Source organism: Ambystoma mexicanum, chromosome 2p (assembly GCF_040938575.1).
Source record: "Ambystoma mexicanum isolate Mex_15411 chromosome 2p, UKY_AmexF1_1, whole genome shotgun sequence".
Lineage (NCBI taxonomy): Eukaryota > Metazoa > Chordata > Amphibia > Caudata > Ambystomatidae > Ambystoma > Ambystoma mexicanum.
In genome coordinates, this window is record NC_090923.1 from 1,063,095,278 (window position 1) to 1,063,112,752 (window position 17,475).

A 17,475-nucleotide genomic window follows, 5' to 3' on the forward strand; every position below is an offset into this window, starting at 1 on the left:
TTTATACTAATATATACCAACTGCTATCTGCCATTGATATTCCCATTATAGTCTGGGGTGGGGATTTCAACATTGCTATGGACCCCAAACTGGACAGATCCACCACGGTTGTCAGAGCACCTAGTAGGGCTGTGCTAACTTTGCGACATGTCCTTTCCCAGCTCTCCCTCGATGACGCCTGGCGAGTGATGCATCCGAAAGGACAGTCCTACACATACTACTCTACGGTTCACGATTCCGAGTCCAGAATTGATTATTGGTTTGTTTCCCCCACTATGCTTGCTGTGACAAAGTCGTGTGAAATACTTCCCCGTACACTCTCTGACCACTCCCCGACAACACTTGAGGTTGCAATTCAGAACTGCCCTAGAAGATGGAGGATGCCCGGGGGGTTGCTGAGTGACCCTTGGGGGGGTGGAGGGGCTACACACCGAAATGGAAGAGTTCATTGAAATCAACACAGGCTCGGTTGATAGATGTTCCACGGTATGGGAATCCTTTAAGGTCTGGGCTAGGGGGACACTTCTGCCCAAATCCGTGGGTCTCCTGAAGGGGGTTAGGGCTGACCTGACCCAAACTGAGGGCAAACTGGGGAAACTTGAAGACGAGTACGCTCGTACTCATGATAAGACTGTACTGGCTGGAATACAACAACACCTCTAGGAATATGGCAGACCAGCGGCTAGGGAAGTACAATACATGGCGCCCTGGTCCAAGCCCGTAGGTATGGTAAAGGTAACAAAGCGGGTAGGACACTGTCTAAATTACTGAAACAGGATAGACACCCTAATCGAATTGATAGTATACAAACATCTGGCGGAGAGGTTGTGCTGAATGAGAGTGGGATTAATGCTGAGTTTGCTACATTTTAACAACAACTGTATAGCAATAGAGACACTAAGACAATCACGGAAATCAGGGCGTACTTGGAGACGCTGACAATACCGAAACTCCCTGAAGAGACCCGCCTGGCAATGGACCAACCATTCACTACTGACAAGATTATTGAGGCGATTAAGGACTTGGCATCCAATAAAGCCCCCGGGCTAGACGGCCTGGCTGCTGAGTTTTACAAGGTTTAGTGCAGAACTCGCACCATTGTTATTGCAGGTTTGGGAAGAATCCCTCCAATCCAAAATACTGCCCCCGTCCATGAGAGAGGCCCTGATAACTGTTCTCCCCAAACCGTGCCGCCCGCCCCAGGACATGTCGTCATATAGGCCACTATCTCTGATCAACAGAGATGCTAAGATATTTGCCAAAGTGCTGGCCAGTAGGCTTCTGCCGGCAGTTCCTACACTTGTACATCCTGACCAGAATGGGTTTATCCCCACTAGATCTACGGCTCTCAACCTTCGTAGGCTCTTTGGTATTATGGCCCAAATAGACCCGGGCAGAAACGCAGTAGCCGTATCATTAGACGCGGAGAAGGCCTTCAATTCTGTGTCCTGGGCCTACTTGCTGGCAGTGCTGGAGGCATTTGGTGTTGGCCCTAACTTCATTAGATACGTGGAATTACTCTACACGGAACCTGGGGAGCGGGTACTGACCAACCAGTCAATTTCTGATTTGTTTTTATTGGGAAGGGGCACCAGGCAAGGCTGCCCATTCTCGCCCATACTATTTGCCTTGACAATAGAGCCAATGGCTATAGCGATCCGACTGCGTCACTCTAACAGGGGCATTAACCTTAAAGGGGCTACTCAGCTTATCTCACTATACGCGGATGACACACTTTTATATATTCGTGAACCTGAAAACAACCTAGTACCTATTATGGCTCAGATTCAAGAGTTCACCGCACACTCGGGCTACTCCATAAACAGAGACAAGTCGGAGGTTTTCCCCCTCAAACCGTCAACCGGCAGTCCCGGCTCCATGTGTGGTTTGAAGTGGTCTGGGGAGTCCATCCAATATCTGGGGATCCTTGTCTCACGTGGGAAACACATGCTGTACACAGACAACTATGATACCACACTACAGGCCTTGAAGACTAAATTGCTGTTATGGGACCGCCTGCCGATGTCTTTGCATGGTAGGGTAGCAGTCCTAAAAATGATAGTCCTGCCCAAATTATTATACCTATTCTTGAACATTCCGATATGGCCGGGAAGACCCTTCTTTAATAAACTTAGATCCATGGCGACGACCTTTCTTTGGAATAGGAAGACTCCAAGAATAGGGTGGGAAAAGTTAACTGAACCGTACTCTGCGGGCGGCATGGCAGCGCCTAACTTTGAACTTTACTATTATGTTTCCCAGGCCCAGTTCTCCAAATATTTGTATTCCAAGGACGAGGGTCCCCCACATGTGGAGGTAGAAGAGCTCACCACTTCCCCCACGAACATACAGTCCGTAATCTTCGATGCACACTACAGGGACTCATGCGACTTCAACCCGGTGAGCTGTACTATTGGCGCATGGAAGGCTATATTTAAAAGACTGGGAGTACTGGCCCCGTATAACTCTGAGGTTTCCCTCTGGAACTACCCTAATATGATACCAACACACAACGCTAGCCTACGAGAGGCCTGAGATCCCAGCGGAGAGATGAGACTGGGGGATATGTTTAAAGATGGGAAATTTGCTACCCTTCAACTGTTCATGGGGGCTCTTGGCGGGGGCCCTCTTAGGATACTGCAGTACTATCGTATGAGATCGGCCTTCCAGAAGTGCTGGGCGTCTTTCCCTGATGAACCCCCTATGCACCCATGCGTGCAGATGATAACAGCGGGCGACCAACTGGTGGTGTCCAGTCTATACAATGTCATACAGGCACACACACCCTCGACTAACCTGATCAAAGGTAAATGGGAGAGCGATCTCCAAATCCCTATAGATGATAAGACCTGTGAAAGGTACTGTTCCCTTACCATGAGAGTTTCCCTGAACGCTGGGCTACGCCTTGTACAATTTAAAATTATAAACAGATTACACTACACTCCGGCCAAGATAGCAAAGTTTGTTCCAGATAGTCCAGGCGAATGTCCCAAATGTAGGGCGGATCAGGCTTTTTCATTTCATATGTACTGGGGCTGTCCGTTGGTGGCTGGCTTTTGGAGGGAGGTGGCGGAGTTCCTTGAGGAGGTTACACAAATCCCCCCGACATTGACCCCACAGAAATATCTATTCGGAGACATAGGCAAGTTCTCCGAAAAAACAGAAGATTGTTCAATGTCTCGTGTGTAGTTGCCAAAAAATGTATACTACAACAATGGAAGAATGATGCGCCACCCACTGTAAAACAGTTCCTCCGGGAATTGACATATGTAAACGAAGCTGAAGAACAATTTGTCCTCACCCGCCCATCGGCTAGTAGACCTAAAGATATTTGGGGGCCCTTCAGAATGTTTTTGTGTGATATGATCTCTGATGAAGATGAAGCTATGTAGATGTACCACCTTGATGAGATGTATGATATCTGTACTGCTTTTCTGTTCTGTCATGTTTATTTCTAGCATTAAGGTAAAGCTGCAATTGTGTCGTGTATCTTCTGGACCACTAATAAAAAAAAAGTGTTAAAAATAACCTAATTCAAACCATTTCAACCTATTTAGAACTGCATAGAAATCGTGTGTCCATTCTGTGAAAGGGTCATTTGTCATTTGAATCTTACTTTATTTTTGAGAATCTACCTCCACTAAATTGTCTGTATCTTTTGAATCGCGTAATCACGCTCGACGCACTCGTAAAAAGTGCTGCGAATTGCAATTTGAATCAAATTTCTCCACCTGTAAAAAAATCGCTGTCGTTTGCTTGCAACTGCTGAAATCCGTTTTCAACCTGATAATCCCTCATGAATCACTGATAGTGTTGACCTGAACCAATTCAAAGTAGCTGTCAGCTACCCTGAATCTCCTATAGGGAATTAAAATCATTTTTAGCATATTTTCACTTCTTTGCAAATCACATTTAAAGTATTTATGCCGGTGTTTTAAAATCATCCCTGTTGCTCTAAGCTTGCTAGGGGGGGACTGAGTTGGTGTTGCATTTGATTGTATTCCTGAAAATTGTGTGCTCTCCTTCCATCTCCTTATATTGCATAGGGGGGGGAGTGAATTGTCAAAAGAAAAAGTGATCATATTATCTCTTGTGGAAACCATCTTCGTTATTTCTGTGCTGCATTCTTTTCCATCATTGCATTTCCTTGAAACCATAAAAGCATTCTCAGCTACCTTATCCTCTCTATAACAACTCCTAAGTAATTAAAAAAGTGTGCTAGTGTAATATTATCCATTGTTGATCTCTGTCATATTCATAAGTGTGCTATCAAATATTAATTTATTCATAAAAGTGTGATATCTTGTTTAATTTTTCAATAAATCTTTTAATTTGCAAAACAAACCTACTTCTTGGCTCAGTGAGGTCAGGGGGATTCAAAGAGAGGGGTGTTATACAAGGGTTTATCATCCATATCTATGAACTTGTAATAACAATATATAAATAAGGGCTTCCCTTGGGCATCCCAGACTAGGCATTGACTCAGTTGTAGTGCTGAATTGAAGTCACCTAACATAAGGGATCTTGCCCACAGAGTTGAAATTGACTGTTATTCTGCCACTCTCCCTACAGACCCTTCAGGGGTCTCCTAGGGTACTACACTCACACCTTCTCTTTAATGTAGGCATGAGACCCCTCACAAACCTTAACATTCCAAAGGCTGTTAACTTCTCTGACAAATGCAGACAGTATCCAAATGCACACCAAAGCCTCCAATATTTATTTACTTGCCAATTTACCTATTTATTTGTATATTTATTTATTTATATAGCCCTGATCTGACAGGGTGTTGGAGCATCAATGTTGGAGACAGTTTGTGTAGAGATAAGCGAGGAGCGTGTCAGGAGGAGCCAGAGTTCATCTGGCGGAGAAGGCTGGAAGTCCAGTTAGGTGAAAATTAGGCTTCCAAAGGAGCAGTTCATGCTGAGTTATGAGGTCATCTGTGTGTCTGGCCAGGGTGGAGCTAAGTTGGGTGTGGAAAAGAGGTGCGTTGTTAGAAGCTATCTGAAGGAGAGTAGTGAGAGAGCACTTTGAAGATGTGGAGGTAAGCCGTTCTATGTTTGAATTGCCCAGTGGGAGAACGCTTGTTCGGTAGTGTGGGCTAGTCTGCTGGGAGGAATGCAGAGAATGTTTGTGTTAGTGGTCCTGGGGAGATGGTTTTGGGTGAGTAGGACTAGTCTGCTGGCCAGGAAGTAAGATTTCTGGTGGTGTGTGGTCTTGTAAGTGATTCAGATGCCTTTGAAGAGGCATCTTTGCCTGGGAGCCATTGTATTTGAGTGAGGGCCTGGGAGATGTGGGCATTCTTGTGAAGGTTTAGGATAAAGCAGACTGCAAGCTCTGTATGGCCTGTAGGGAATGTATGGTCATTGAGGCCATCTAGGGTGTGGTTGCCGTAGTCCAAGCTGCAGAGAATGAGGACTTAGACTGTACTTCTGACGTTTGTTGAGGGAGACATCGGTTTTCAGTTTGCTGGAAGGTACACGTTTGGACCGTGGCAGCTATGTGGTTTTCATGCAGACGGTGGGGTCGATGGCAAAGCTCAAGGACTTGATAGGGGTGGCTGCGGTGTTATATCATTGTTGTGTTCAGAGAGGCGGTCTCCCAGCTAGTAATGTTGACTTTCCTGTTGGGAGAGTGGACAATATTCAGTCTTGGTTGGGTTTAGCTTGTGGAAGTGTGTTGCTGTCCAGTTGCAGATGGTTGAGAGACAGCTCTTGAGGGTATGGCTCTCATTTGGGGAGGAGATGCAGAGGTAGAGCTGAGAGTCATTGGCATATTGATGAAAGGCAACTCCTATGATTTCAAGGGTGAATCCAAGGGATCTGACGTATTGGCTAACAACAAGGGAGGATCTGGTGGATGGGGGTTGCTTGGGAGTGGGCAGATGGAAAGGAGATGAAGTAGGTCTAGTTATTTAAAAATTTAAAATTAGGAGATAGCACCTTGCTGGAAAAGTTCGTTGTGTTGGCAAGAATCGAGAGGATGGTGGGGTGGCCAACACTATTGAATGCAGCCGATAGGTTTAATAGTACTAGTACTGTGGGGTTTCCTTTGTGATTAATGTTTAGCTGGGTGATGCCCAGTTGGGCTGACTTCAGTGGATGCCGTACTTCGAGCCACAGCAGGAAAGGTTGCAATAGTGACCCTAGTCAGGGGTCACATGCAACTGTTTTAAGAACACGCCGCAGGACATACCAATGGAGCTATCCACACCTAAAGTATGGTACAAGGATACCGCTACGTAGGCAAAGCTTCAAATAAAAGGTCCAACATAGGCAACAACCACACCACGATGCCAGAATAATGCTTTGCTCAGATATTGGGGTCAAGCTGTTGGGTTGTGCAGTGTCACACACACACACACGCACTCTCTCTCTCTCTCTCTCTCTCTCTCTCTCTCTCAGAAGCCATTTTGTAAGCTTCCTGTGAGCCAACATATTTACAACCCTTAAAGCCACTATTTTACACTACACTGCCACCAACCAAATTCATTACTGGTTATTGACCCAGGAAGAGTAGTGGTAACCCTCAGCATTGTAGCTCATAAGGGTTCCCAAGGGGCCACCGGCATGCACGAGTTATGCCCCCAATGCTATCTAGATTACCACGCACTGGGGGAAAGTGGCCAGAGCATAAGAGATCCCAAGCACATCATGAAGAGGACTGTAACAGTGACAACAGGAGGACAGTGGGGGAGTGTTGGGGATGTTATTTTACCTAGCACAACCAGCAGGTTCATTTATAGGCACTTAGTTGGATTTAGCGTGCGGTTTCAGTGATCATGAAAGCTGGAAGATTAGGATTACTTGAAAGAGATTTCTCCTCTGATGTACAGGCTCCAGCATAGAAGGAGTGTGGCAGTGCTTTGAGACATCTTTGTTCCGCTCAGGCTCTCCTGTGACGTAAAAGCGTGATCCTCCAAAAGAGTCTTGGAGTGTTTTAAAGGCATTGTTAGGACAGCACGTTGCAGTCTGTCATAGACTTGTTTAAGAATGGCCTAACTTTACATGGACGTGTTTCGCTTTTGTTTAATGAACGCCAGTCATGCACAATTGCCATCAGTTATGTGTATCCTGCATGATGCCAGGAGGGTCCCTTAATATGCTAAAATTGGAACGTTATGTGGGCGGGTCTCTCTTTTGAGGCAAGCCAGAAGCTTGAATAGTCATCACGTGTCATGCGATTGGTTGGAAGAGGGATTGCTCTTGGCTTATTGGGAAGAGGATGCAGCGTCTTGCTTGCTCTACTGGCAGACCGGCCAGCTCTTCAGCTCTTCTGGTGAAATGTGGCATACCATCTTGATAGCTCATTGGGTTCTGCTGTGTGTGTGGAATTTGGGTTTTCTTTCAAGGTACTTCCGACTGTGTACAGGCCTGGTTGGATGATGAGGATTGTCAAGGTCGCCATTATTACTATACAGGGTATGGGGGGGATTTTTGAGAAGGGATGCACGTGGTTATAACTTGCACCTCAAATTACTCTTGCTACTGGATTCTGAAAGGTCTGAATAACGGGGAACAGGTGTGCTGGCAATCCAAGGAAATGGCCGCGCTGGTTGAAATCTCCCTGTTGCAAACTACCCCACGGGGGAATTTTTTGGCTAAGAAATATAAATCTTGCGGATCATCTTTTGCTTGTTGAGGTGGACTTTGCAGTTCCACAAATCTGCGTTTTGAGGGCCAGTTGGTTCTCTGTCGGCACCCCAAACCTCTTGACTTCGGGAACTGCCGGACAACCAACAGTGAGATGCTATTAATAGTGGAACGAAGGTTGAGGATTATATTGTGGGTGTTCGCTTTAGGCCGGATATGTAATTTTTTCATTTTTGGGGGGGTCAACTAAATGTTCGCTGACATCCCCTCATAAACAACAGTGAGCAGGTCATTGTTTTTTGGCTTTACTTTATGATTTGATTTGGTTCTTTGTAAGGCGCTCACAGCCAAAAACGGTATCCAAGTGCACTTCGACTGGGTGTAGGAATGTTACTATTACCTAACCTTGGTACCCAGAAACTGGAGGCCCATCATGGCCTTTCCTTACTTGGCCTGTTTCATGGAATGGCTGGTCACCGCACAACTCCATCACCACATCTCCAAACAGAAGTGTACCCCTGATTTTTTCCCCTATGCTTCTACAGAAGGTCCCTATGACTTAAACTGGGGTTGTGGGTCCAGTCCTCTGGGTATTTCTTTGCTGCCCTTGACCATCCAGAAAGCAACTGCAAACTTTCCTGCTGTGGCTCCAATGACCCCTCTCTGCAGGCTCAATACTGCATCTCCGACTGCATCTTCTCCATCTCTTTGTTCGGTCTTCTTGAATTTCCCTGACAACCGTGGACTCTCCTGCTGCTGCTCCTGAGGCTACCTCTGCAGGCTACTGAATAAGTCTCCAAAAACATGGAGACTCCTGTCCCCTGCACACCTTTGTCCCAATGTTTCAGAATAAAAGTTCCACTTAATTCATTAATGAAAACCAAGTGTCTTCACAGAGATTCATTAGTCCACAATTTGTATCTGGAAACCAATGCATTTCGGGAGCATACTCCCTTCTTCAGGGATTATCTACAACATCATTCAAAAACAATAATTTTAGAATCTCATCACGAGAGGTTAAAAGGTCAGAAATAACAATCATTTGTGTTGTGATATTAAAATTGTCATCAGTGTAGTTCTATACAATGGAAATCAATCAAATCCACTCCATATGTGATCTTCTCCAACAAGCCCCTGCAATATTAGGTCGAGCGATATTTAACCTCATTACACCGCTATGCACCCACATGCAGAATGCAAGACTCACAGTAAGCAATTACTGCCCATTGTGAATCAAAATCTCCCCTATCTTTTCTAAAATGACATATACTGTATAGGAACACCCTACAACGTGTTAACTTAAACTGTGTTACACCAAATCCTTGTCCAAAGAAAGCAATGTTTACCTAGCTAACGATCCAAAAATAAACAAGCTCACTAATGTTAAACTTTATCTGACTGAAAGGATATAAAAAGAACATCAAACGAGTGTTATTAAAATTTAAGACCCGAATTTCACATCCACAGCACACGCAACTTGAAAAACAGTCAAGAGATGCCTGCTGCTGCTGTGAGATGACTTCTTGTTGTGGATCTTCTGTTGGGTGACCGCATACATCCCTGTGGACTTTCACTCAGCCATGTTTTATCCTTATAGACTTAGAGAGAGATCATTATTGTGGGATAATGACCTCGCAGAGGGCCATTCGTTTGAGAAGGATCATTATCTGAAGTGATAAGGACCCCTCTCGAGATCTATAAGACTATTAGCGCGTAGTGGTAATGGATATTTGGGTTTTGGAGATGAGGTGGTAATGCAAAAAGGTTTTAGTTTAATAGTGAGTAAAGTAAATACACATAACAGGTTAAAATAAATTAAATAAGAGAAGGTGATAAAATATGGTAGGAATTGCTTAAAACGTACCCCGTGTATTCTTCTGGGGATTGACATAAAGGAGACGGGAACAATTTGGTAGTACCTTCTTCTGTTTTCCTGTCTGCTTCCAAAATCAGAATGTTTGGAATGCAATCAATACCAGTAGTTATTGACTGCATTTGAAGCATACTGATTGCCTGAGAGGATGTTAATAGTGACCTCCCTTTGCCAATATCACTTGGGGAGTGAGTAAAACTTATTAGATAACTCAGAGGGAACAGCCTGTAAGCTAAGAAAGTTGATACATAAGTCTCTCTAACACCCACCATTTCTTCATTTCCTCTAGCTCCGTCTCCTTCTGCTATTCCTTGTACCCTGCCTGTGCAACCCACATGAACGAATGCATGAATGAACAAAGACCTTCCCTTGACCCTACATTTAGATCCTTGACACGTCCCCAACACAAATAAGGCCCTGCAGTATTTTACCTTGAAAGCACTGGGGTGCAGCAGCATATCTGCATAGCGTGTGACTATTGCTGAATGGGCGACAGAGTCATACAGTCTGGAATTTGGCAGCTTAATGCTAGAATTTGTCTAATGTCCATCTTTTCACTTGTTTTCACTATTGAAATGATATGTTGGAAAAACTTTTGAAACTATTCATGGCCGTGAGGGGTCCATCCTCATTCACTAATTAAGTGCTCTTCCGCAATGCACAGGTGAATATGCCAGGGCTGGGTCAGCCAGTGTCCTCTCTGTGGTGAGCGACAAAGCAGTGGTGAAGCGGCAGCGGCTCCGGGCCGTGGCGGGGAACTGCACCTACACCGTCCACAACAAGTACGACCAGCATCACGACCCGCTGCCCAGCAAGACCATCATCAAGAGGGCCGAAGAGCTGGTGGGGCAGATCATGATATATGGCATGACCAGCGCCAACTGCGAGCACTTTGTGACGATGCTGAGATACGGCGTGTGCATCAGTGAGCAGGTACGTGCCCGCCTGCACCACGTGATGCCCCCGCCACCTAGCCCCGCCCCTAGGAAACATGGCTGCTGCTCTCTTGTCACGGGCTGGGAGCATACCTGCCTAACCTCCGGAATTTTTCCGGAGACTCCGGAATTTTAAGCATTTCTCCAGGTCTCCGGAAAAGACCCGTGAATCTCAGGAATTTTGAGATTCTTTCCGGTGCTGTCATATTCTCCCCCTGTTTGGCTGCCGCCGGTAGCCAATCAGGTTGAGAATATGACGGGACCGGGAAACGGCGCAAAATGGGTCGTGCCCACTTCCTGCACCACTATAATAATAGTGCTTTAAATCCATATAATTGGATTGAAAGCACTATTATTACGGCGGCGGTGCCACGTTCATTTTGCTTACCATAGCACTGAAAAACATTAATTCAATGCTATAGTTAGCAAAATGAAGGCAGCGCCGCAGTCGTAATAATGCTGCTTTCAATCCAAAAACATGGATTGAAAACACTATTATTTCGGTGTCGTCGCCGCCTTCCTTTTGCTTACTATAGCATTGAATTAATTATTTTCAATGCTCTAGTAAGCAAAATGAAGGCTACAACAACCGAGTTTACCTTTTTGACAGGCGGGCGGGGCGTGTGGGCGGAGCCGTGTGCAAATGGGCGGAGTTGTGTGGCTGTGGGCGGGGCATAAATCTCAGGAATTTTGATTTTCAAATGTAGGCAGGTATGGTTGGGAGGAGGCTCAGGCAGCGCGCGCACAGTCACCTCCATGAGGGCATGGCATTTCTAATTGAGAGCTTTCCTTCGAGAAAACACTGTTATGGGGCTGTGGAACTAGTTCCATTAAGAATCAGGATGCGCTGGTTTTTAAACAAAAGCTCAGGACACGAAATGAAGCATCCCGGAGAGACAAAGAGCCATGCACACATCATCATGCCAGCTCCTTTACTTCAACAGCCTTGGTGGGCATGTGATGCTACATACGGGTTTGGAGAAGAAAATATGGAGCTAACTGATGTTGCCCCGAGTATAAGTGGCACTGTGCACATGAAAAGGGTGAAGAAAACGATCTTGTGCCAACCCCTATTATGTAGATATTAGAAAAGAGTGACATTATTTTGTGCCATGTTTGCCCAGTTGAAAATGTGTCTGCAGCCTCGCTCTCCGTTTCCCATTAGAATAGTTTTTGACATTACTTAAAAAGTGACAAGCAGGTGCCCCAATTTAAGTCTAAGGTCCTGCCCCCTTGCTGGCAAGATTATGCCAAATTCACTGCCTTGTGTGATACAAAGAAATAAATATTACATGGCATCAGTTCTTCATATCTTTAAAACTTCAATTTCAGGCAAGCGATTGTTCACTCTGAAGAGTCACTGATAGGGGGAGCCCCTAGCATTGAATAATAAAAATGGAGGAGTTGTTCATAAGGCCAGCTATTCCAGTTTTTTTCACAGGCACACTGAAATAAGACATGCTCCTTTTAAACAGCTGTACTTCCATGCTGCAAGCCTGATGAACATCTTCAGGTAATACATAGAACACACACTTATATAGAAAATATTCAAAATAATGTAGGCACCAGATGAGAACATCCATGGTTAATACTATGTATGTATATTTATTGCAGCTGTATTCTACATCACGCCACTAGCAGGTGCATCAAGATTTTCTCTTCAATTTCAATTTCCAGATCGGTCTGAAACAATAACAGATGAGGTCCCCATGAGAATGTTCTAAGTTATAAGAACAGAAATATGTTGGGGTATAAAAAGCAGTAGGATATGGTCCACAACACTGCACTAATATTCAAGAACTGGCAATTGGTAATTGTATATATGTTGTTGAGAGTATATATTTTTTCCACGGATTCACTTTTGGTGAGGTGATGGGTAGTTATAAATTATAGCTTGTAGTTGTTATATATGTGGTTGAGTTGACTTTTTGTTGCTACACACGTTGGTTGGATTTAAGTTTACTTAGCTGTGTATTCATCCATTTTCACTATGGATGTGGCGACCCTGTTTTTCTTGTCCAAAACAACCCCTCTGAAGTCCGCCCATACCCCAGTGCCATTATTTTGAAGTGGAGACACTTCTCGTGAAAGCTTCCATTTCATGAGCATTTGTTCCACCCCATAAACCAACATGTTGGCAAAGTCCAGCACATGTCACAAAAACTCAGTTGTGTGGTGAGCCTGCACCCTAACCAAACAAGGATTGGCAAGACCAAATGTTTTGGTTTTTGTGTATGTATGGCATAGATGTTTACCAGGCACACCCATAATGGTTCGAAAAGGCCATCAGATGGCAACATCTAGAAAATGGTTTGATTGACTGGGCATACGATAGGCATTTGTCAGGAACTGCTATCTAATACTTACATAAAAGCCAAAACTGCTGGCTTTGGTAATACTTGTTTGTAACAGGACCACTGTTCAAGGAAGATATATGCATCAAGTGGCTGAATGCAGACTTGCCTAAACAAGTTTTATACATGTCAGGAATTCAACTCAACATTATTGGAGGAAGTGGAGAAAGTGTCATTCACGTTACCAACAATGGAACTCAAGATGGCGCCTTCTCAGCGGCATCTCCACAAAACACTTGCCGCTCTAGTCTTTTTCCAACATGACGACCGCATCTGCCCATTCTATATCTTTCATCTCCATGGTTTGGTAAGTTGCGTCGCTTCTGTTTGCTGCACAGCGTTTTGCCTGTGTTTCTCCTTCGTTCCAGCCACTTTGCCTCCTGAGACTTTTCTAAGCAATCCTAACACTTTTGTCTGCGCTCCCCGCGCATTCTGTTCTGTGTCCTTTCTTGACTTATTCTACCTTTCCTTGCTTACTTATTCTTTTCTCCTCCTCTGTGTTTCCAGGAACTCTTCCCTTCTGTGTTTTGGTTTCCTTTTCCTCCTGCATCTTATCCCAGCTTCGTTTACCCTTTGCTCTCTTCCACTCTGGTCTTTCCATTCCGGCGTGGACTCCGGCCGGGCGTCTTCCGGCATTCGCACTCTTACCTGAGTGTGTTTACACTCCACCAAACCTAGCGGAATTCTCCTGCTTACTCGACTCCTTGAAACCATCGTCCTCTTCAACCTCCGGACCTTACCGTCTTTCTACAGCATATACAGTTGGACTTTGGAGTCACCATCTTCCAGGAATTGGTTTTGGGTTTTCTTCCCCACGAGGGTTTCACAGGGTGCTGCTCCCCGGGGTGCACTGAGTCCACACTGTGGACTGACACATCCACTGCATCGGAATCGATTTTATTTATCTGCTGTTCCGGACAATCGTGAGTACTGTTCCAAATTGTAATAATACACTATTAGCGCATTCACAACTGTAATTAAGCAATGAATTCGTAACAGTTTAGAACTAAAGAACAGTTTAGAACAGTTTAGAACTAACACTGACAGGCCACAGTTTGGTGTTACTGCTTGAAAGATCTTGCTCGAGGAGGATCCCAGGAGGTTGTGTTTTGGACAGTCGGAGGCAGATAGGTGGTGAAGATGGCCATATTGATTAGCATGGCCATGGGCAGTCAAAGGGTGGGAAATAAACAAACAACAGCCACGAGCTGTGTGTCCTTCCTCACATGTCATTTCTCTCCTAGCTCTATTCCAATACAACAGCCCTGCATTATAAGGGGCACTTTAGCACTCCCCAATAGCCAAAACTAAAAAGAAGATTGTATGCAGATCCATACCCAATCATCAGGTGCACCCCCCAAGGTGAGTTTGTGTAACGATCAAATATGATGTTTTGGGAACATGGCATTTTTGAGGCTTGAATCATGCAAACGGGTCTCATCGAGCTTGCCCTGCTCCCCCTGGCCTGTGGGTCACCACGGGTAAGACATTTGACCATGTCATCGGTGTGCAGCTATGTGTCTTCCTTGGGGGAGTGCACCGGAGAGGTGTTGCTTTTCTGACAAGAAACTCATATGAGAAAGCAGAGATTGTTAGACCTACACCTGGGACCCTTTGTGAAGCCCCTCTACTGTGATGGCATTAGAAATATACATGACCTGAATTCCCAAGTCTTTGAATCAGAGATGGCTCTGCATGGCCTGCTCCAAAGTCATTAGTCTTTTCTACCATCCCTTTTCTGCCTTTGGAGCTGTCAAATCACTTTATTGGGTTCTAGGACCTAAGCCCACACTAAAACCATTGCCTGATTCCCGGGCGACATGTTGCGGGATGGGACTCTATGCCACAGTCAATAGTTCCACAGGTTAATTTCCTATTTTTATAAAGTGACATTCCTTCTGCTATGTTTCATTATATTATGTTATAAGTCTTTTATACTGCACACATCACCACTGCAGATGCCTTAGAGAACCAAGCGAATTAGAGGCGTGTTATGCCCCCTGCCCAGGATGTAAACCAGACCGGGGTCTATGCGGTAAAAGGGAATAGTTGTGAGGGTCAGCTATTACCATCGTCAAAGACCGCAGTTCATTTGTGTTGCTAACACACTGTGCGTGAACACCAATTCATTCAAGTGGGCATTGCATTAGTTGCCACCTGCGCTCTGTGAGACACGCAAGCTTGATCAGCAGACCCTCGAGACGTGGAAATAATGAGGCAAGAGGCCGCTTTAACAATCAATTGCACGTGATCAGGCAATGACATGCTTTGATGTTACAATAGTGTTTTTGACAATGCGGAAAGGTGCACATTTAAATGAGGAAATAATCCAACGTTCCCCCTGTTCGTGGTTGCTGCAGTCATGCCTGTAACGTTTAATTTATGTATGAATGAATGTATGCATTTATTTATTAATATATGCCGTTTTTTTCCATGTGGACTAAGCCGCTGGGCCATCGTGAAAGACACATTTTCTGCACATTATTGTTACAATCAGAGCTTTAAGTAGCGCATATGCAAACAATTAGAGTGTTTAGATAGTGGAAGTGTTGTAGCGCAAACCAATATTTGATATATCTTAGGAGGGTATAACAAATAGAGACGGTTGATGTATGTTTGATGCTTGTGTTGAATAGAGTCTGATTTGGTGTTGGGTAACAGGGTTTAACTTCCCCTGGGATCGCTGAGTAGGGTCCTGCTCAATCTGAAGCAAAGGTAGTCTGGAGGTGGGGTTGAGGGGGGAGGGCTCTTATATGGATTAAGCGTGAGGGGGAATGGTGAGTGCAACGGGGAGGGACGAAGTGGGTGGCACAAGATCCTGTGCATGGTGAATCTGGGGCATTGCAGTGTTGCGCAGTTGTTGTGGTTGTGCGTATCCTAAGATTGGTTGAGATGGCAACCCCTCCTGGGTGGTGTATCATGTTGTGAAATGACATGGAGGTTAATTTCGTCTGCACCATCGATGAAGTCTACATGGGCTTAGGGGCTCCCTAGCTACTCCACACCCTACACGAGACCACCAACAAGGAAGCAGCTGCATATCCCTCACCAATCTAACCAGGTAACCCACCCTGGCTGCTTACAGCGAATGGCACACTCGCCACTTGTGAAAGATTGAAGCGCTGTATCTTGCCGCATATTTCGCAAGAAGGCCAGTGATTATACATGTTGCTCACCCTGATGGTGAGTGGCCTCTACTGCTTCTCCATATGTTTTGCCATTCCAAGATGGCCGCCCGTATCAAGTGCACTGGAGTGACTTGTCTCTATCCTCTACGTGCCTAGGAATGGCTCAGCCCCGATTCTTGTCGGCCTATCAGAAAGCCGGCAGGCTTGGCCTGCCCACCTCCCAAGGCCCCACTTCTGGCTCCTACACCAGGCATCCTCTCTTTCACCTGCACCGTTGAGGAAAGCTACATGTGCTGAGGGGCTCCCTAGCTCCCAACCACCCTCCACAACGCAGCCAACAAGGAAGCAGCTACATATCCCTCACCAACCCACCAAGGTACACCACCGTGGGCTGCTTACAGCAAACAGCTCGCTCGCCACTTGTAAAAGATTGAAGCACTGTATCTCGCTGCATATTTCGCAAGAAGGCTCGTGATTACACATGTTGATCGCCCTGATGGTGAGTGGCCGCACTTCGCCTGCTGCCACGGGGCCTCTACTGCTTCTCCATATGTTTTGCCATTCCAGGACGGCCGCCCGTATCAAGTGCACTGGAGTGACTTGTCTCTGTTCTCTACGTGCCAAGGATTGGATCAGCCTCGATTCTTGCAGGCCTATCAGAAAGCCGGCAGGCTTGGCCAGCCCACTTCCCAAGGCCCCACACCTGGCTCCTGCACCAGGTATTCTCTCTTTCGCTTGCACCATTGAGGAAGGCTACACGTGCTGAGGGGCTTCCTAGCTCCTAACCACCCTCCACGAGCCCACCGACGATGAAGCAGCTACAAATCCCTCACCAACCCAAAAAGGTAAAACACCCTGGGCTGCTTACAGCGAACCACATGGTCGCCACTTGTAAAAGATTGAAGCGCTGTATCTCGTTGCATATTTCGCAAGAAGGCTTGTGATTACATATGTTGATCACCCTGATGGTGAGTGGCCACACTTCGCCTGCTACCACAGGGCCTCTACTGCTTCTCCATGTGTTTTGCCATTCCAAGATGGCCACCCGTATCAAGTGCACTGGATTGACTTGCCTCTGTCCTCTATGTGCCTAGGATTGGCTCAGCCCCAATTATTGTAGGCCTATCAGAAAGCCGGCAGGCTTGGCCGGCCCACACCCAATGCCCCTCTTTTAAGGCTCCTGTCTGAGCCTGTCAGAATGTGGGAGAGCCAGCAAACCCTTATTCTCCCAGGTTTGTATATGCCGTGCCTCCTACATTGTGTATCCGCCGCTGTTACCCTTTCTCTAGTAGACTCGCTCAACCCTCATCAGCAGTCTGTTAACAGCTCTCATCCATCTGCTGCGAGAAGTGCATACCCTCACGACTCCCGTGTGCACACATAACTCACTGCTGCTGCTGCACCACAAACATTAATACTCATATTACCCTCTACCGCTGTTTAATTGTGTGCCCCAATTGATTGTCTGCTCCACATGATTCCTCTGGTGCCCCACACCATGCCGCTAGCCTTGTTTAATTAATTGTGTGCTCCAATTGATTTTCTGCTCCACATTATTGCTCTGGTGCTCCACACCACACCCCTAGCCCTGTT

General features: G+C 45.8%; 1 protein-coding gene across 1 annotated transcript in view; it reads left to right on the plus strand.

The window, feature by feature from the left end:
• Positions 1-17,475, plus strand: part of LOC138567111 (phospholipase A and acyltransferase 3-like) — a 259,361-nt gene that overhangs the window by 187,038 nt on the left and 54,848 nt on the right. Inside the window, exon 4 of the mRNA XM_069644991.1 lies at positions 10,130-10,398. Coding sequence (XP_069501092.1) covers positions 10,130-10,398 — 269 coding nt within the window. The remainder of the gene's footprint in view (positions 1-10,129; positions 10,399-17,475) is intronic.